At 35.7% G+C, this 21,587-nt stretch overlaps 1 protein-coding gene across 1 annotated transcript; it reads right to left on the bottom strand.

The window, feature by feature from the left end:
• Positions 1-7,405: 7,405 nt before the first annotated feature.
• On the bottom strand, positions 7,406-10,287 carry TLP3 (tubby like protein 3). The gene is made up of 5 exons (XM_079050639.1): positions 9,506-10,287; positions 8,577-8,664; positions 8,368-8,497; positions 8,098-8,277; positions 7,406-8,021 (listed from the first exon to the last, which is right to left on the bottom strand). The coding sequence occupies exons 1-5, from the start codon at positions 9,836-9,838 to the stop codon at positions 7,565-7,567; spliced, it is 1,188 nt and encodes a 395-aa protein (XP_078906765.1). The 5' UTR covers positions 9,839-10,287; the 3' UTR covers positions 7,406-7,564.
• Between the last annotated feature and the right edge of the window lie 11,300 nt (positions 10,288-21,587).

The raw sequence follows: 21,587 nt of genomic DNA, 5'->3' as shown, positions 1-21,587 counted from the left end.
GGAAAATAAATTCTAATATCTCTAATACCATAAAACATTTAGAAAATGCTTTATCATATGAAGAAAAATATTTATTAAAATTACAACCAGTAAATAAAGAATATAATAATCAATTAAAAAAGATATCTAGATTACAAGAAGGAATTAAGAAATACAAAAAATCACAGAATCGAAATCTAAAAACAATACGTAATGTTTCAACCACTCTAACAAACACAACTTGCTAATATAAAATTTATAAACCAATCCTAAAATGAGTAAAAGAAAAACAAATATTAACCCAAACAGTACCTTTATTACAACCAAAATACAAGATAAAGAATTAGTTTCATATATTGATACAGGAGCTACTTTATATTTTGGAAGAAGAAAGATATTAAAAAATTGGGAAAAATTAGAAAAACCATTAAAAATAACAATTGCTGATAAATCAATTCACAAAATTTGGTTCGTAGGAAGAGATATAGATATAGCAATTGAAAAAACACCATTTAAAACTCCAACTATATATCAACATGATTCGGGAATAGATTTAGTTATAGGAAATAATTTCCCTAAATTATATCAACCATTTATACAAACAAATGACGATATAAGTCTCAATCATCCAACAAAAGGTTTTATAAAAACTGCAATTATCAAACATTATGATCTTATTAAAATAATCAAACAAGAAGTTGGTTTTCAACCACGCATATTACTAACATTTGCTAAAGAAATTGCTGAAAAATAACTTGAAGAAGTATGCAGTGAAAATCTACTAGATCATTTAAAAAATAGAAATAATCAAGAAATAATAATATTATTAAAAAACCCTAATGATGAAATTAATGTTCCAAATAAAATTCCATACAGTATAAAAGATGTTTCTGAATTCAAACAGAAATGCACTGAACTATTAGAAAAGGAATCATCCGACCTAGCACGAGTCCTCATTCTGCACCTGCATTCTATGTAGAAAATAATAATGAAATAAAACGAGGCAAACGAAGAATGGTAATTAATTATAAAAAGATGAATGATGCTACTATAGGAGATTCATATAAATTACCACGAAAAGAATATATTTTAGAAAAAATAAAAGGAAATACACATTTTAGTACATTTGATGCAAAATCCGGATATTGGCAATTACGCTTACATGAAAATACGAAACCACTAACCGCTTTTTCATGTCCTCCTCAGAAGCATTATGAATGGAATGTTCTTCCATTCGGTTTAAAACAGGCACCAGCAATATATCAGCGATTCATGAATGAAACCTTAAATGGTTTAGATCATATTTGTCTTGCATATATTGATGATATAATTGTTTTTACAAAAGGAAACGAACAAACACACATTGATGCAGTCAATAAGGTTTTACAAAGAATTAAAGAAAAAGGTTTAATTTTATCAAAAAAGAAATCAAAACTTTTTCAAACTACAGTTGAATATCTCGGTTTAAAAATTGGAGAAAATGATCAATTATCGTTAACAGACAATATACGAGAAAAATTAAATATGTTTCCTAATAAATTTGAAAATAGAAAACAAATACAACAATTTCTTGGTTGTTTAAATTATATTGCAGAACAAGGATTTTTAAAAAATTTAGCAAAAGAAAGAAAAGTTTTACAAAAGAAAATATCAGAAAAAATACCTTGGTCTTGGACCAATACAGATACTATTTTGGTACAAAATATAAAACAAAACATTCAAGTTCTCCCTACTTTATATAATGCAAAAATATATGATTTCTTAATCGTAGAAACAGATGCATCACAAGACACTTGGGCAGGATGCCTAAAAGCAATTATACGGGGAAAAGTATTATTGAGATTAGATAGTGAGGGAAACCTCATATCTAACTCATCAAAAGTATACAATGATAAAGCACACACTGGTATGAAAATACCATCTGAAGTAAACAATGATAAAGTATACAGTGATATGAAAATATCACCAAAAGCATACATTGATACAGATGTATCATCTGAAGTATTAAAAACAGATAAATACGAGCAAAAACTATGCAAGTATATATCGGGAACACTTTCCCAAACGGAGCAAAATTACAGCACACATGAACGAGAAACACTAGCATGTCTCAGAACATTAAAAAAATGGAAAGTCGAGCTTCTACAAACAAGATTCGAGTTACGAACAGATTCCAAGTATCTACTTGGATTTTGGCGCTATAAACTACAAGAAGATTATTGCCGTGGACGATTGATTCGTTGGCAATTACAATTACATCAATTTCATCCTTATCTCAGATACATCAAAAGCGCAAACAATCATATAGCAGACACTTTGACGAGAGAATGGAAGCCATCATGAAGCAAGAACAACAACAGTTCAAAAAAGCATTCATTCATGAAAGAAACATTGTAAACACCATTAACGTCAGCCATGACACAAGCAAACATTATTCAAAAACATGTCTTTTCGAAGGCGGGAGGAATGACGTAAGGCATGACAAAAGAAAGAATAATTAAAGAAGAAGACATCTTTGAAGATAACGATGCATTATAGACGATAATAATTCTATTTTGTCTTTTATGATTATGTAAAGTATCGATAAGTGTGTAGCATTATTATAATGTGACATAAAGTCTTATGTAAAGTAGTTTGTCTTCTTGCAATCATACGATTGTAATAATGTAAAGATACCGTGTGTAAACGGCTCTTTGGAGCCTATATAAAGGGCTTTGCCCTTAGTGAATAAAGCAGAGTGATTTGTGATTATAAGATTTGAGTTGTTCTCAATCTTCTTCTGTTGAAATAGTTCATCTATTTCTGAATAGCAGAACCCTATCCAAACATATCCATATATTCATATAAACATATCAAACCCAGACAATCAATCCATCGTCAATCCATTCCGACGCATCATTCAGGTATATTCTTTCTTAATTTTATTAATTCCGCCATGTTTTTCAATTTGACGGTATCTTTACATTATTGCAATCGTATGATTGCAAGAAGGCAAACTACTTTACATAAGACTTTATGTCACATTATAATAATGCTACACACTTATCGATACTTTACATAATCATAAAAGACAAAATAGAATTATTATCGTCTATAATGCATCGTTATCTTCAAAGATGTCTTCTTCTTTAATAATTCTTTCTTTTGTCATGTTTTTCAATTTGGTATCATAAAAGACAAAATAGATTTTCTATTTCTGGGTTTGATATGTTTATATGAATATATGGATATGTTTGGATAGGGTTCTGCTATTCAGAAATAGAAAATCTATTTCAACAGAAGAAGACAAACTACTTTATATGAATATATGGATATGTTTGTGATTATAAGATTTGAGTTGTTCTCAATCTTCTTCTGTTGAAATAGTTCATCTATTTCTGAATAGCAGAACCCTATCCAAACATATCCATATATTCATATAAACATATCAAACTCAGACAATCAATCCATCGTCAATCCATTCCGACGCATCATTCAGGTATATTCTGATCATACGATTGCAATAATGTAAAGATACCGTGTGTAAACGGCTCTTTGGAGCCTATATAAACATTCCTGATATTTGAGTTGTTCTCAATCTTCTTCTGTTGAAATAGTTCATCTATTTCTGAATAGCAGAACCCTATCCAAAGATATCCATATATTCATATAAACATATCAAACTCAGACAATCAATCCATCGTCAATCCATTCCGACGCATCGGTTCTGCTATTCAGAAATAGAAAATCTATTTCAACAGAAGAAGATTGAGAACAACTCAAATCTTATAATCACAAATCACTCTGCTTTATTCACTAAGGGCAAAGCCCTTTATATAGGCTCCAAAGAGCCGTTTACACACGGTATCTTTACATTATTGCAATCGTATGATTGCAAGAAGACAAACTACTTTACATAAGACTTTATGTCACATTATAATAATGCTACACACTTATCGACACTTTACATAATTATAAAAGACAAAATAGAATTATTGTCGTCTATAATGCATCGTTATCTTCAAAGATGTCTTCTTCCCCCCCCCCCCTCAAAAGAAGATATTTTTGGATCGCTTTCGATTTTCAAGTTGGTTTTGTAGTATCTTAAACCAGCTTTTTTGCCCCCTCTATCCTTACCTTGTTTAGCTGTTTCTTCATTTCAAATATGGTTTGAGTATATGGGCTCAAAATAATATCGTTACTTTGATCCAATTATCTAAATATAGTACAATACTTCGGTCTTCAGCTTTTGTCCAACGGGCTCTAGTATGTATGGGGACTGATCCGATCTAACAAAGCCCCGTCCATAGATATTGACTATTGTGGAGTTTAAATAGAAATCATAATCTGCAAAACCCTAGTTTGATTTACAGAGCAGTCCTCACGAGAGCTTTTGTCGTTAGATGCAGTATGATTTAGGAGCTTACGATTGAAGTGTGTGTTTGTTTCTTTCAATTGAAATATTTATGTTTGTTTTATTTTGTTCTGTTTGATTGATTATTGTTTGCCTATGAGGACACATGTTTGCCATGAGCGTCAAGGACAAAATTGCGCATCCATGGAGATTACCATGGAGTCCTTGACTCGAGGAAGAATGTAGCAACATGCTAATCTGAGGGGTTTTTTTATTTTTTAGTATCTCACAAAATCTTTGTTTTCCTTTAATGCCTTATTTTTACGTTATTTCTTCTGAATACCGTGATTTGTTGAAGTTAAATGAGTTGTGAACATAAAACAGAAAATTGAAGAAATTGTCGAACTTGGACCATTATCCTATTCCTACCAAACAAATTGGAATATTCGGCACAAAACGATGTCAGAAGATTTGGTAACAAGTGGAGAGGATTGTGTTTAGATTGTACCTTAAAAAATATTTCGACTTAACATGATTTTTTATCACCAAAAAAATGCAGCAACATAAAGAGTTTAGAGAAATATATACGTACTATAAATTCATACTTTTATATCACAAGTCCACCCAGCTAAAATAGACAAGTATAACATATGGTGGTTGAGTCGGCTATGGGTTTGTTTTAGTCAATTATCAGTAGCAAATCAACGACCAATTTTGTAAAACTCCTAACTAGTTCGATCCACTCTGAACCTCTAATGATAGAATTTTTTTGAGAAAGAATTTCAGATTGAAAAGGAATTGGACGAAGCTGAATTCATATCATAAAAAAAATGTATTTGAATTTTGAAGTTTCAAAATTATTGTGCATAGATAAAAAAAAACACACAGATTAAGTAAATATTAATTACCATTAGTTTTATAAATGAAATGCCAATTATACCTTTTTGATACATTTAATTACATGATAGTTGTATTTAATTACATGGTAGTTTAACACATAATGAAGGGTATTTTGGTAAAAATAATATTTATTTTTAGAAGTAGATTACTATTTTAAGCCAAACCAAAAAAAAAATACAAAATTACAAAAATAGTCCTTGTGGTTTGCCATAAGTCACAAAGTCAGTCCCTGCTAATTTTTTTTGATGCAAATGGTCATTGTGGTTTGCAAAACTTGCAAAGATGGCCCTTTTTACTAACACCGTTAGTATTGAGCCGTTAAACTTGCTAAGATGGCCATTTTTACTAACACCGTTAGTATTGAGCCGTTAGGGACTGAATCTGTAAGGGCATTTTCGTCTTTTCAAGTATAAAGGGACTGAATTCGTGACATTTGATAAACTACAGGGACCATTTTCGACGTTTGTTTGAAAAAGTGAAATAATTAGCTTAAAGAAGGGGGCAAGGCTCGAACTTGAGACCACCACCCCCCTTATACCACAAGAGCCCTTACCAATTGAGCTGGAAGCTCATTTAGTTACATCTTCTGAAAACTATTTTATATAATAACGAAAACGTTAATACCTAAATAATAAATAAATTACAAAAACCAATTTTTTTATATAATTTTTTTTAAATAAAGCAAAATGTATTTTAGTTGTATTATAAAAAAAATAGTTTTTTACAAACAATTTTTATGTATTTATTTTACGTAAAATATATTTTTTTATGTCTCTAAAAAATACGTTTTCGTATAAAAAATATGTATTCCTAAAATATATTTTTTCATGTCTTTGAAATAATAATAATTAACACTACTCATGACATAAAAAATTTATAAATTCTTTTGGGTCGTTAGTTCTAAAACCGTTTTTTCGGTTATATGTATTAAAAACAACATAACAACGATTTTGTTATGTATAATAAAAAAAAAGAAAAAAAATACGATTTTGAACTTGCGATTAAGATGAAATACGTATTTTAAATAATATATATAATCGATTAAGTTTTTTATGCTTTTTTAGATACATATAACTGAAAAACGGTTTTCAGAAAAACGATTGGACCAATTCGGTTATATATCTTATTTAAAATACGTATTTCATCTTAATCGCAAGTTCTAAATCGTATTGTTAAAATGAAGATGAAAAGAAATAATGATATATCTTTTTGAAATAACGATAATTAATACTACTCTTGACATAAAAAAAACCGTATAAATTTTTTAGATACATAACAAAATCATTGTTATATTGTTTTTAATACATATAACCGTAAAAACGGTTTTAAAACTAGCGACCCAAAAGAATTTATATATTTTTTTTGTGTCATGAGTAGTGTTAATTATTATTATTTCAAAGACATGAAAAAATATATTTTACGAAAACATATTTTTATACGAAAACGTATTTTTTAGCGACATAAAAAAATATATTTTACGTAAAATAAATACATACAATTTGTTTGTAAAAAACTAATTTTTTTTATAATACGACTAAAATACATTTTGTTTTATTTGAAAAAAAAAATTATATAACAAAATTGTTTTTTGTAATTATTTATTATTTAGGTATTAACGTTTTCGTTATTATATAAAATAGTTTTCGGAATATATAACCAAATGAGCTTTCAGCTCAATTGGTAAGGGCCCTTGTGGTATAAGGGAGGTGGAGGTCTTAAAGTTCGAGCCTTGCCCCCTTCTTCTTTAAGCTAATTATTTTACTTTTTCAAACAAACTTCGAAAATGGTCCCTATGGTTTATCAAATGTCACAAATTCAGTCCCTTTATACTTGAAAAGACGAAAATACCCTTACAGATTCAGTCCCTAACGGCTCAATACTAACGGTGTTAGTAAAAAGGGTCATCTTTGCAAGTTTTGCAAACCACAAGGACCATTTGCATCAAAAAAAATTAACAGAGACTGACTTTGTGACTTTTGGCAAACCATAGGGACCATTTTTGTAATTTTGTCAAAAAAAAAAAACATAGACCATTAATATGGTAGTTGTTAAGGTAATGCAATATATGACTTTAAAATTTAAAATTTAGTTATGTATTCATGTAAAAATTCAGTTACCTAAAACGTTTGATGAATAGAGAGTAGAGGATGCATAAAAATTACAGTACATATTTAGAGAGAGCATCGGAGTGAATTAGGCAAGCAGTTTCTGCTGACAATTATCTATCTGTCTGGTTGATCATCTTACAAACGATATGTTATATATATACATATACAACAACAGGGACAGGAACAGGGAAAAAAAACAATGCAAGTATATGAAATTACGCAAGCAAGGACCAAGGTTGGTTGGTTATTCACAGGCAATTTTAGTGTCAAAGCTGCTAAGACATATAGCAAAGGCCTGGAAGGCTGATATCGGGTACTGATAATCCATGGTGAATGCATCTTTTCCAACTTTCCCAAACTGTACAATCACATCTTCTCCATTCTCCTCCCCACTACAAGCAACCAACTGAAAGTTTTTAACCGAAGCAACCGTGACCCTCCCATTGAAGTTGAGGCACCAGCATTGTAGCTGTTCATGCCACCTGGGTGCCTTGTTCTTCAGCATCAGCATCATCATCGTCTCCGAATGGGATTCACAACTGTCCATTCCCATGCGTGCAGATTTTGATCTGAAAAAGGGAAGAGATGAAAACGAATCCGTCTTGTTGACCAGGAATTCGGTTTGAGTTGGAGCCACTCCTCCTGGCTCCATGGCACTTGCAGGGATTGCATTCATCACACATTGCATCCTTCTCGGACCCCTACATGTAGTATATATATATTTATCATTTATTTATGTACATACAATTAATTAATAATAAATCATGTGGAAAATACCTGGACCCCAAGACATTGAGCTCATATGAAATGTGGGAAACTGGGTAGTTTCCAGCAGGAACTCTGGGCGACACTCTTTTCATACTCCCTGGTCTGAATGGACGGCATTTTGTTGCCAAAACTCCACCATTTGAAGGCTGTGCATCATAGATGGTGAATTTTGTCCCAAGGAAGTTTGATCTGGTGTCAATTCATTTCAGCAATATTTTTAAAAACAAAAAACAAAACACTTTTTATCCATATGTGTAAGAACTAACAAGATAAGATTACCTTAATTTTCCAATGTAAGTGCTGCTCCCTTTTGATACATCCTCTGGACTGAGAGATATTATATAATCTGTGCATGTGGCACGTCTACACTTTTTTGCAGCAAGAAGGAACTTCCCATCATCGTTTGATGCTGACATATTATATGACAAGATTGATTTATCAACATCTTATTCTTAAGGAATACACAAAAAATTGGATTAAATGGTCACCTTGATTCAAACTGAGGTAGAGATGATATGTCTGAGCGCTTCGGTTCCGCTTTATATAGCATTGTATCAGAGATCCTCTTGAACCAGGCTGGAAACAAGTAAAACTAATAAATAAATTTCAAGTGATACACTTTTTTGCATGCAAACTATAGAGTTCATAAGAATTAACTTCTAAATCAACTCAACTCTACCCTGTGTAAATGAAATTGGATAGAATTACAAAAGAACCATCAACACAAAGGTCCAAGGGTATGACATTAAAATAAAATGAAATAAAAAAAACAGTAAATATGAGTCTGAAAACATGGTCTTTGGCCTCATTTAGACTAAAGATGGTCTATGATAGTATTATTCTCATTGAGAAAATAACGACAAAAAGACAACAAAATACTGGATATTAGCCTCATTTAGACTATATATATTTTATTGCAAAAAGGTTACAAAAGATAAAAAAGAGAACTATCAACTAGGATGACAGTTTTACAGTCTTATCCCTTTTTTTCTGGCTGAGATTGTTCTTCTAATCAATCAGCCTTCTTTCTTTATATACACTGCTGATACAAGTTATAGATTATAATAAGGATCTAAAAACGACCATGGGTGTAAGCAAATTATTGAATCCTGGAAAAATGTTGACTCTTCAATTTCAACTTACCTGCTACTGTTAGTGTATGTGGGTGTTAATGCTTTTTTTTTTCTTTCCTCATTATTAACCAAATAAACTGCCCTACAAAACTAAAAAACAGTCATTGCCGCGTTAACTAAACAGAATATACAGATTATCAAATTCCATTTTACCCTAAAAATTCTTTGTAAAGAACACGATTAATGTGAAAAGACTGTATGAATTCAACTAGGGTTTACAAACAAAATCCAAAATTGATAGCATCTATACAGGTTAAAAGAAAAGATTTGAAGACATAGCAAACCTGTTTCAGTGATATGGGGAAAGTCAATTTGCCAGAAAGTTCTGGGTTCTTAACAATTTCTTTCATGATTTCTCTCCAATTCCTACAAACACCGGCACAAGACACCACATTCTTCCGAGGAGGCCAGGTACACTCGGATGCCTCAATCCTCATCAACACGTCCCGCAACAACTCCGGCGGCATGTTGGCCCAACAACTCTGCTTCAACGCATCAACAATGGTCATAGATTCGTCCTCGACCAATTTTAGTGATCTCGACCTCAAACCAAACCCTTTTCTAGAAATACTACCAAACTCTCCCTTCATGTCCTGAATTATACTCTTAAACGACATCTTCAACTACTCGATTCTACACAAAAACAGGTCTATATAGATACACCGTCATCACCTTCATTCCTGTATCAGTCCATAACCACTTAAGAAACACATTTTTAACCAAATCATCAATGCAATTGATCATGATCTACAGATCAAGACGGAGTATGATTAAACAAAATCAGCCGTAACAACGTTTGAAATGCAACCCATCTAACACCAATAAACTCCACCAGATATATCCAAACCCTATAAATCACCAATGCGGATAGCACACCGACACCATCACCGAAAGCATTATCCAAATGGCTTACATGTAAACCGAAATAGTTATGAATTCACATAGCTTTGTAACTCGGACACAGCTATAGGAAAAGATAAGATTAGGGTTTTGATTGAGTGAGATAAAAGGGAGATTTAGGTTTAGAGGTGACTATTGGGTTTAGCCGTTTAATGTAGTTAGTTAACAGACTGACGGATCTCATCGGAGTATCATTGGCCTGCAAAATTATCCGATTTGAACCCGACCCAGACGGACAAGCGTACACCATATCCATAATCCATAATCATATGCCGCGTTGTCGGTAGCCCGCTAAGAGACATGGGTTATCAATCGGCCTGCAAATGCAAAGTGCAAAGTGTTTTGTGAAAATCAATTTAGATCCAGCTGGAATTGTAGATATTTTTATCATAAATAAGTATAATGTGGAACATTATTTAGGAGTTCATAAGTAGTTTTATGCATGTGGTCTCTTCAAAATTTTGCCCTTGGGATACCCGACCTATTGTTTTGTGGAAGGTGTGTGGTTATTAAAATTATAACTTTGTAACTATAAATAATATAACAATCTAGTTCATCATAATCATTGGACTGTGGACAAATTATGCGACCACTCATGACTCATCCTTACAAGGGGCATAAAATTTTAGATATTATCCCATAAATACCAAGGAAAAAAATTTCATTTTTATTAAGTCAAAACCACTCATTCGTTATTCCAAAAAATGATTAGAGTAAAAGTATTCACAAAACATCAGAGTAATCATAAACAATCCCTGCGGAGTAATCTCCAGGGGATGCAATGCAATCAAGTCGTGCCCTTTCTTTTGAAACTAGAAGTCCCTGAAAACATTTTAAACATAAATCTTAAGCACAAAGCTTAATGCGTTCCCTAAGTACCACATACCAAACATAAATAAGTTAGTTTTATGGGCCAAACCATAGTCTTACAAGTAATTTTCTGCCGATGGCCAAATCCCGGTCTTCCATACTGTTGTCAGGGGCCAGATCCTGGTCTTTCATACAGAAGATGTCAGGGGCCACATCCTGGTCTTTCATACAATTGTCAGGTGCCAAATTCTGATCTTTCATACACATATCACAAACATAGCTAGCATCATATATCACAAATAATGGGTCGGCCTTGGTGCCTTCGACCTATTGATACAGTGAGAAAACTCACATGTTCAGAAGCACACTTAAATCTCTACATGATGCGGACAAGAAAGTAGCCACACCTGGATCAATCTCAACGCCAATTAAGCAGTCAATAATGTATCTTCATTATTATCGCACATGGAATGATTGACTCCTAAAGTTATACTAGATCGCCAGATATTCCTACGTGACCAATATTAAATAGCATAAATGTCTCGTTTAAAAGTATTATACCTAACCCTCGGTTTAATTCAAAGTCTCGATTATTTTGTTAAAACTATTTCACCATGAAACATTAAATATATGGTAAACCTTAGATAATTTCATTATTTAATATTTACTATTTCCATACGATACAATACTTAATGTCGTTACTAAATTATTCATGCAATATTATGATTTTGGAACATAAAATCCATACAACTTTATAAATTCATTTAATTCTTATTAAATCAATTATATCATACTTAATTTAATCAACCATAACCACTTAAATATTTAACATCACTTCGTTGAATGGTCATATAATCATATTTTTAGCTTAGACATACAATACTAAGCCTTAGATAGGTTTATTTGTGTTTTAACCTAATTTTACTAAGCCCAAATACATTGGTCAGATCTATAAGGATTAGCCCACTTATTAAGAAGACCAAAACCTGATACAAGAAAAGACAATTAGGTCAAACAATACCTTCTACAAACGAGTCTCACAACCCCCTCCTAGTTTAGAGGTGTGTTCAGCGACACCATCATCTCCGGCGACGTCGAACTCCAGCGGAGTTTCCTTCCAGGCGACGCAACTCTCCGTGGAGACTCTCTCTTGTCGATGACACAACCCACGCATTCATTCAACACTCTATCCATCGAACACTTAACTTGTTGCCGGAAAATAAAGAATGTTGACCGGAAATGAAAAGTTGGTTGTTGTTGCTTTACACTACTTGATTTGAACCCATTCAACGAGCACAAATCTTAATACAACTGTGCCTCTCTCGATCTAGCCTCACAGGGAAAAACGCCCAAGCATCTCTCTCTCTCTCTCTCTCTCTCTCTCTCTCTCTCTCTCCCTCCCTTCCTCCCTCCCTCCCTTCCCCCCCCCCTCTCTCTCTCTCTCACAGCCACACATAATCTTTCCCCTAACATCCTAAAACGTATTAATATATGTGTGGTTAACAAAAATGGATCGATTCATTCAACTTTTGAATCCTATAAAATATTGCAGGTCCAAGAACGCATAAACAACACCCCCCACCCCCCCCCCCCCCCCACACACACACACACACTGTAACACCCGTAATCTAGTAGGTTAGTTGTGGAATTATGTCAGTTTAAAGTTTAACTCGACGAGTTGGAGGACCCAACTCGGCGTGTTGAAGATGAAGAATCATATGGATTAATGGGTCTACTCGACGAGTTGAGGAGCCTCAACTCGTCGAGTAGAATCTATTTTGGTCGCGAGGTTTAATGAGACAAATCGGCGAGTTGGACGTTGTTTAGGAAACCCTAATTTTGGGGTTTTGCACCCTATTTAAACACCTTAAGTCTCAGGTGTTGGCCTCGTTCCCAACCTCCATAGCCCATAACCCTAATCTCAAAACCCTAGAGCCTCATTGAGTGTTGTGAGCTCTTTGTGGGTTTGTTTTGGTGTGTTAGAAGCTCTTTGAAGGAAGAAAAGCTTGGTTCAAGGTGGTGGTTTAAGTAGGAGCTTTCAGATCGTGATTCTCTGCTCCATTTCCAGCACATTTCGGGTATAAAGTTCTAACCTTGCTTAATATTGGTTTAGATATCTTCTTGGGTTTATTTGTATGCTTTTAGCCATATATGGGTGGTTGTTAGGGGTGTGTATGGGGCGGTTTGGTTCGGTTATTGGTTAAAACCGAACCATAACCATTATGATTGGTTAATGCATTTTGGTAACCATTGGGTATGGGTAATATTGGTTATGGTTAATGGTTTTTATCAGTTAACGATTTTGGTTAATGGTTATTATTGGTTAACCATAATGTTGAAAATAATATAAATGACGGAAGTATATTGGCATAAAAAATGAAAATAGAATACCAAAAAGTCTTCGACGCCAATGTTTGTAACCTAGCTTATACTAATAGAATAAAATGTGTACCTTTAATATTTAGAGTGAGATAACACATAGTCACATTCAAAATCAAAAACATTCAATAAAAATATAAAACATTAAAAAAATTGACATTAATAATCTCATATATTGATAATTGATATTAATATTAAAATAAAGCCAAACATTCATACACGTTACGTTCAATACGATTAAATCAAAAACTATAAAATAAAAGAGTCAAACATTTATATTATGTGTTATTGGATAAAAAAAGACAATCGCTCATATACATTCAGTGTGATTAAGTCAAAAACAAGAATTAAAAAAAGCCAAAAAAATACATTCTTAATATATCACAGAGTCAAGAAGAACCAAAAACTTAACTTACCTAGAAGTCTTGATTATAAAGTCAAAAAATCATTCGAATAGGACTATAAAGTCAAAACAATCTTTGATTAGGATTAACGGTGTGAGAAGCCTTCGATTACGATTATGAGTGTAAAGATTAAACTACTTGTGAATAATGTTTATAAATTGTAGAATTAGCCGATTAGGAATTACAACATTAATCAATAATCTAACTCAATGCATGATTGGAAGATTGTGTGTGTCTCCGTGATCAGCCTTTGATGGTTTGATTGCTCATTCGTCTCCTGATAAGTGAGGATTAATGGATTATATTTTCAATATTTTAATGGATCTTAGATAAGTTTGACCATATTATTTTATGTATAATCTATAATTCTTATATATTAAAATATAAAGTTGGCGGTTTGGTTAATAATGGTTCGGTTAACCTAGAAAACCATAACCGAACCGTTAGTTATCGGTTAACAAAAATTAGAAACCGAACCAACGGTTTTTATAATGGTTCGGTTATATCGGTTAATTTGGTTTTGGTTCGGTTTATTGGTTATTATGCTCACCCCTAGTGGTTGTTGGGGAAGCAGAAGTCCCAAGTGTCTATCTTTTTCAGATCTATGATCTTTATGAGCTCTTTTGGCATAAAGGTACCAACTTTATGGTTTTAAGGGCTTCATGCATTCATTAAGTCCTTCTTTTGGCCTATTTTGAGCTTTTGAGCTTCTTCTAGTCATGGATAAGTGTAAAGTTGGAAACTTTACATGACCATTTAGCCTTATGTGGTCAGATCTTCACTTTGGAGTTGAGTCTTTGTTGAATAAGTGCTTTATGATTAAGTCCTTACCCTTTTAAGTTTAGGGTTTGGGTTTGGAACCCATTTTGGTGGTTCTTAGGGGTAAAGTTGGAAACTTTACCCTTCTTGAGCCCATTTTAGTTAAGATATGAGTTGTGAAGCCCTTAGTTTTGAGAAGGTCGGCTTAATGAATTAAGATGTTGGATTTCTGGCGAACTCGGCGAGTTGATAGGGTTTTGCCCGATCTTTGCAGGCTAATGAAGAAACTCGACGAGTTGAAGGACAACTCAGCGAATTGGGTCAACTAGGACTGTTGACTTTGACTTTTGATTTATGTCATTGAGCAAGTTTGTCCCAATGGGTTCTTGAGGTAATCTGAAATTGTAATTAAGGGAATTATGGGCTTAGGATAAGGCCCATATGGGGTTGGGCCCAATTTGGAAAATTGGGTCATTAGTGGGCTTTTATAGACCTAGTAGTTTATGGCATGTTGGGCTTGAGTTATTAATGAGCCATCGGGATGCAAAGTGTTTGGACTATAAAGAATGGTTGGGCCTTAAGGCAAGGCCATGTATGGGGTTTGGGCCTAATTTGGAAAATTAGGCCATTGGTTGATTAGTGAGCCTTTGGGTCTTTCAGATTGTAGTTTGGGTCATAATTTTTGGATAAGGCTAGGTTAGGGGTAAAATGGTCTTTTTACCCCATGTATGAAGTTGTGGTTATAGATTAGAACCCAATTGTTAATTGGGTGTTGTTTTGATCTATCAGTTCGGAGGTGTCGTCCGGGCAGCAGCTAGGGGGTTTCTTTCAGTGTGCTTCTGCATTCGAGTTGAGTTTCCTTACTGGGTTTAGCGGGTCGAAGGCACCAAGGCCGACCCATGTTTATATTATGTTGTTAGTATGCTCGTTGTCTTTGTGACTCTTGCGTGTGCTTGTGTTTAAGCGTCTTCCGGGCTAAGGCCTGATGTCGGGCGGGGCCTGATAGATATTTGTATGTTATGTATCTCTGTGATTATTATATGTGTATGTGTTTATTTGGTGTATGTTATTGTACGTTGGGCGGGGCCCGTTTTACCGAGCTCAGCTCGATGTCGGGCGGGGCCCGATACCGGACGAGGTCCGAAGCCGGGTGGGGCCCACTATATGTTTATTGTATGTTTCTTGTATGGTATGTGGTATTTAGGGAACTCACTAAGCTTTGTGCTTACGGTTTTCAGTTTATGTTTCAGGTGCTCCAGTTTTCCAATGAAAGAGCTCGGGACGATCACAACGCATACACCCGGGTTTTCCGCCATATGTGATCTTTGGGAATAAACTCTGATAATTGTTTTATTTGAAATTCTTTTCAATGTTTGGACAAAAGTTTTACAATAGTGTTTTGACTATAATAAAAATGAAATTTTTATCCTTGATTTTTGGGATGTTACAAGTTGGTATCAGAGCCTTGGTTTGAAGGATTTGGGCATACTCTTGGGTGTGCCTGAACTCAAACTGAGGGTTTGGTGAGAACTTTTATAAAATGAACATTTAATTAAAAAAATGGATTTCTAATCAAATAAAGGGGTGTGATGCGTGCAATCGGCCGAGCTCAAGTAAGTGGTTCCCAAAATACCAATGCATGTTTATTATGTGATATGATATGATTATGTGAATCGCATGCTAGATTAGGGCTAAGGATCTGCTCAGTATTATATGATAGGATATATGCCTTTATATGCCTGATTGTATGAGCTTTTAGAATTGCATGCTAGTATGGTTTTCAGATCAGCGAATATAATGGCTTGATTAGTGTATGTTGGTTAGATTTTCCGTTGTCCGAATGCTACTTGCTTTGTGCTTTGTGGGACTTTTAGTGATGTGGATTGACTGCTAATTGAATATGCTAAGTCACATGTGGCACAAGTTAAATAATCTTAGAGTGATGGATTTGACCCTATTGCGCAGCTCTCGTTAAAGTCCAACCGTTCTAGGGTTGAGTCTTTTACTCAAAGGATTATATGATCTCTGTTGCATGTGACTATATTCATGAGGTAGTTGGTCAACATTGATGGGAGTCTTTCAGCAACTGAGGACTGGTTGAGGTCGAGAGCCTAGGATATGCTTCAGTAGGATAGTGGTGCGGTTTAGTGAGTTTTGGTGCATTGGTTAAGGAAGTGAGTTAGAGGATTCAAGAGGATTCTTTATGAAAGTATGGATAGGTGTGGATGGTAATATGGGCCCGTCCTACTGAAAACACAAGACCCATACTCAAATTGAGGAGAGTCTTGGAGAATCTAGGAAGCTTGTGGGGTGAGGATTCATGGTTATGTTTTGATTGTGGGTATGGTTGCTTTTCAGAATGGTGATGAGCACGCATGGGGAAGGAGTTGTTGGGAATTGATTTCACGATCTTTTGATCCTTCTAAGTTGGAGACAATGTCTTGGGAGGAGTTTGTGACCCGGTTTAGGGAATAGGTTTCTCCAGCTATCACAGTTCAGCCGTTTGAAAGTGAGTTGGTGAGCGTGTTAGGGTGTCAGACCCTGAATGATATGGTTTCTAGAGCCCGGGAATGGGAGATCGATTTGGAGTACCTCGGGAGGAAGGGATCAGATCAGGTGCATACAGTGGAGGGTCCCAGGGAAAGACCCAAGATTTATGATCAGCGTTTGAGAGGCCAGCAGGGCAGGGGTCAGTGCAGCACGTGCGGGAAACTGTACAATGGGGTTTGTCGTTCCAAGGGTTTGGGCTACTACAAGTGTGGCAGGGTTGGTCACGTCAGCAGGGATTGTCCTCGGGGGGCAAGCCCGTTATGTTTTCGCTATGATCAGGTGGTCCACAAGAACGATGAATGTCCGATGTTGAGGGGAGGAGCAGTGAGTGTGCCTGCTCCGGCTTCTTTGAGGATTACCGATGGACGTGACGGTAGGGCAGGAGCCCCAGCAGAGAAGAGTCGGGCTTTGCAGTGTCATACAGGGGAGGTTAGGACTCTAGCAGGCGACATTGCGGGTATGTTATCTTTTGCTTTCTTCATGGCTTTATCAGTAATTTTGTTGTTGGAATCTTGCATCGGTTAGGGTAAGTGTATCTCTGGTTTATTTAACTGTTTATGTTTGGGTTATATCTTCAAGAAATGTTATATATCTTTTGCATGCCATGAATCGTTAGTGGATTTGTAAGTGTCGTATTTTGTATAGCGGGTTCCAAGTGTTTGGGTGCTATTCTGGTTTTGTTCAGTATCGGTCAGAGGCATTGTGTGGAAGGTTTATGGTCCGGGTTCGATGGGATGATTCTCCAGCATCGCCAGGATACAATGTTTTAGCGTTGGTACGCGGATTGGCTTCTTGGTGTGCCAAAGGAAGTGGTCTATTGCGGAGGATTTTGGTCTGAGCATATGTTCTTTGGACTTCAGGAGTTGAGCGTGGTACCATTCTTTGGACTTTGGGGTTATCAGTGCTACTGGGTTCGGAAAGTGTTCAGTTGGTCTTCAGGGGTTATGCGGTCTTTTGATTTTAGCTAGTAATGGATCACTAGCCTTGGGAAGCGCATGTTGTCAGCATTTTAATCATTGGAGGGTTAGAAGGATTGGGAATCCTTCCAATCTTGGGTGTTGTAAGAGCTTAGACGAATCAAAGTGGGGGAGAATCGTCAAGGAGTTCAGGATCAGGAGTGGTTTTGAAACTAAGATGAGTTTGGCATTTCCGTCGGGGAGGAAGGCGGCCCAAGCGGCTGTTTGGAGTGAAGATTATGTGAGTTGGGAGTTCGGGAAACTTCCCAACATTGGGTTCGCGTCTACTTGGTGTTTAGGTGGCAGGTCTTGGGGGACCCAAGTTGGGGTTCCAGGTGTGACTCGAGTTCAACTCAGGTGTTGGGTCGGGTGCGTTCTCGATTTGGGATGTGTTCGAATTGATAGATTAGCGGTAAAGCTTTGGGCGACAATTGTGGCAAGGTGGGGGTGTTGTAAGGCTACGGGGTGGCCCGTAGTATTCACCGGTCCCTGTGCAGCGGGGAGAATGCGGAAAATTTGTGATTTGCTCGCGGATTTCTTCAGATGGTTTAGGCCAAGGTGGGTCTGTTCACAAGGCTGTGGGAGGGTCACAACATGTTTGGAATCAGGAATTGGTAGGTTGCGGGAGACTGGGTATGAGATAAGGCTACATTTGGTCATGTAGCGTTCAGTTTAGCATCGGGTCGATGTCGTGATGGCTCGGGTGATTATTGTCGGTTGAGGTTTTCTTTCGGAAGTTGCATGGGGCGATTGTGGGAGTGTCTTTTGGCTCAGCAGTCGGGCGGAAACTCGTTATTTTGTAACTTGTAGGTTACGATCGAAAGTCCAACATAGTACGAAGAACAGGTGCAAGATTTAGCATCACAGTTATTACTTAGGATGGAAAGATAATGTATGGAATCATTATACAAGCCTTATTTTCGTTGATGATTCCGGGTCGTAATCATCCTAAGGGGGAGATAATTGTAACGCCCGTAGATCCGGGCTAGTCAATTTAAGGACAATGAGCGTCAAAAATGAATTTTTGATAGAAGATTATTTAGAATGAATAATCTTAACTAAGTTGTAGTGGTCGTGACAAGGATTCCGAAAATATAAAGAATGCCGAAATCCGAATTATAACGAAGAACTTATGACCTGTCGAAGTTTCGCGACAGAACCGGCACGACACAGCGCGACGTAAATAATGAATTTACGATAGAGCGATATTTGGCCTTAGTGATCTAAACGAAAGTCGTAGAATACGTTAAACCGAGAGCGTGCATAAAAAGAACGGCTAAATCTGACTTCATATGAGGAAGTTATGATTTTTCGAAGTTTCGACTTAGCGGTATGCAGCCCAAAGTTCGAATATGAGATCGAGTGGTTTCTAGCCGAAATAATCTAAACGAGAATCGAAGATCTCGTCGATAGTAGTCCAACGGTAAAAAGACAGACGAAAAGGGACGTCAGATGAAGGAGTTGTGAATTCCTAACGAAGTTTTCCTGTCCCGGCCTACTAAAATAATATAATAAAAGTTAAATCAAAATTAGCCGACGGAGTCTAAACTAGAGTTGTAGAGCATAATCTCACCTACGCGTGGATATATAGAACGTCGAAAACGGAGCTCGTATGCGAAAGATATGAATTTCTGAAGTTCGGGGCACGGACCCCAACTGTGTGTCACGGTTCACGACGTGAACAGAGGGTTCACGACGTGAACTCAGTGATTTGACCTTTCAGAGCCTGACAGAGTCACATCGCGACTACGCACCTGATGACGTCCACGGTCACGACGTGAACAAGTGGTTCACGACGTGAAAACTGAATTTTCAGCCTCCTATAAATAGAAAGCGAGGCCAACCGAGTTTTGTTGCTAAATTTCTTTCCTCTCATCCGTATTACCTCGATTTATGTGCAAGTTATACCCCCGAAGCCCCGGTATCATCCCGAGACCCGTAGCGAGTCCCGAAGCACCGAAGATCCCGAGAAGAAAAGAGTTTCGAGCTGAAACTCTGTCCGTGAGAAGCCCGGTGTGTGAAGAGATCACAGTTTCACCGAAGAATACTACATTTAGAGCCGTAGTGCTGTCCGATCATCGTATTATCAAGTGAGTGCATAGTCCCTTTCATGAACATGATTTTAGTACAAGTATTGTTTGAATGTATTAAATATATGTTTTGTGTGAGTTATTTGATGATGTCTGAATTAAGTGTTAAAGAACATACTTGATTGTTTATGATAACTTAGGTTAAAGAGTAAACCTAAGGTTTGTTATAATGGTTATGGGGTAGTATCTCTTTATGAGTACGAGTGAGATATATACGGAGAATAGAACTTTAAAATATGTCATTGATCCGGAAGCATGGATTAGACATAGTTATTCGTCCCTAGTCCGAGAGTATGGATTGGACTTAGTTAATTGTCATTAATCCGGGAGTATGGATTAATATATAGTCAGTTGTCCTTAGTCCGGGAGTATGGACATGACATAAAATATGTCATTAATCCGGGAGTATGGACAGGACATAAAATATGTCATTAATCCGGGAGTATGGATTAAGACATAGTCAGTTGTCCTTAATCCGGGAGTATGGACAGGACATAGTTATTTGTTAGTTTTAGATCCAGGAGTATGGATAAGGTCGAGAGGTTAGTTTTAGATCCGGGAGTATGGATCAGGTCGAGAGGTTAGTTTTTACTCTCGTTGAGAGGATTGACGGGGTGGGGTAAGAATTGGTTATATATATAAAGAGAAAATTTTATATGGTGTGAATTCTAAATTATATATATATATATATATATATATATATATATATATATATATATATATATATATATATATATATATATATATATATGTGTGTGTGTGTATGTGTGTGTGTTATAACATTGTGGGATTGAAATCCCTATGTACTCACCAGGTTTTCCAAACCTGACCCACTCAATATTTTTGTATCACAGGTATCGATACAAAGACATATTACACTGAGAGATTAAAGAGATGTATATCATTAGTGTAGATGAATGTAAGTTCGGTTTATGCTTATGTGTCTGTATTGATCAGGACACCCCAAATGTTTTAAAACGAATAAAATACATCTCTTCAGAGATGCTTGGATAAAGTATTTATCATGTTTTTCTGGGAACAAATTCCGCAACAGTTTTCTTTAAAAGATTACTCTGATTTTAAAACAAAGCATAAACAAATCGGTCTTTTCTGGCCGTGAAATTGAGGATGTCAGACCCGACATACCCGACCAAATGGCACTTTTCCATTAAGTGCTTAATCTCTTAAGTCCTTTCATCCAAAACTCAGATCTAGTCCCACAACATCATTTTAAGTCATAAAGTTTCCACCTTTATGACTTTCCATGTCTAGAAAAGGTCCAAAAGCTAAACCCTTAACTTATCAATCCATTAAGACATCATGACACTCTCATGGAAGGTATAGAAGGATCAAGATTACATTTTTATGGATCCTAAAAGCTCCATAATGGATAAAGTTTCCAACTTTATCCATTAGAATGGTCCAAATCACCAAGATCTAGCCTTTAAGCATCAAATGGGACCAAAAGTGCATCTTTTTCAACTTAATCCATTAAGTCCAAGTCTCCAACCTTCAGAT

This window comes from Lactuca virosa, chromosome 5 (assembly GCF_052849685.1).
Source record: "Lactuca virosa cultivar CGN04683 chromosome 5, Lactuca_virosa_CGN04683_v6, whole genome shotgun sequence".
Classification (NCBI taxonomy): domain Eukaryota; kingdom Viridiplantae; phylum Streptophyta; class Magnoliopsida; order Asterales; family Asteraceae; genus Lactuca; species Lactuca virosa.
The sequence above is the reverse complement of the archived record's forward strand: the minus strand, read 5'-3'. Positions and strand labels throughout refer to the sequence as shown.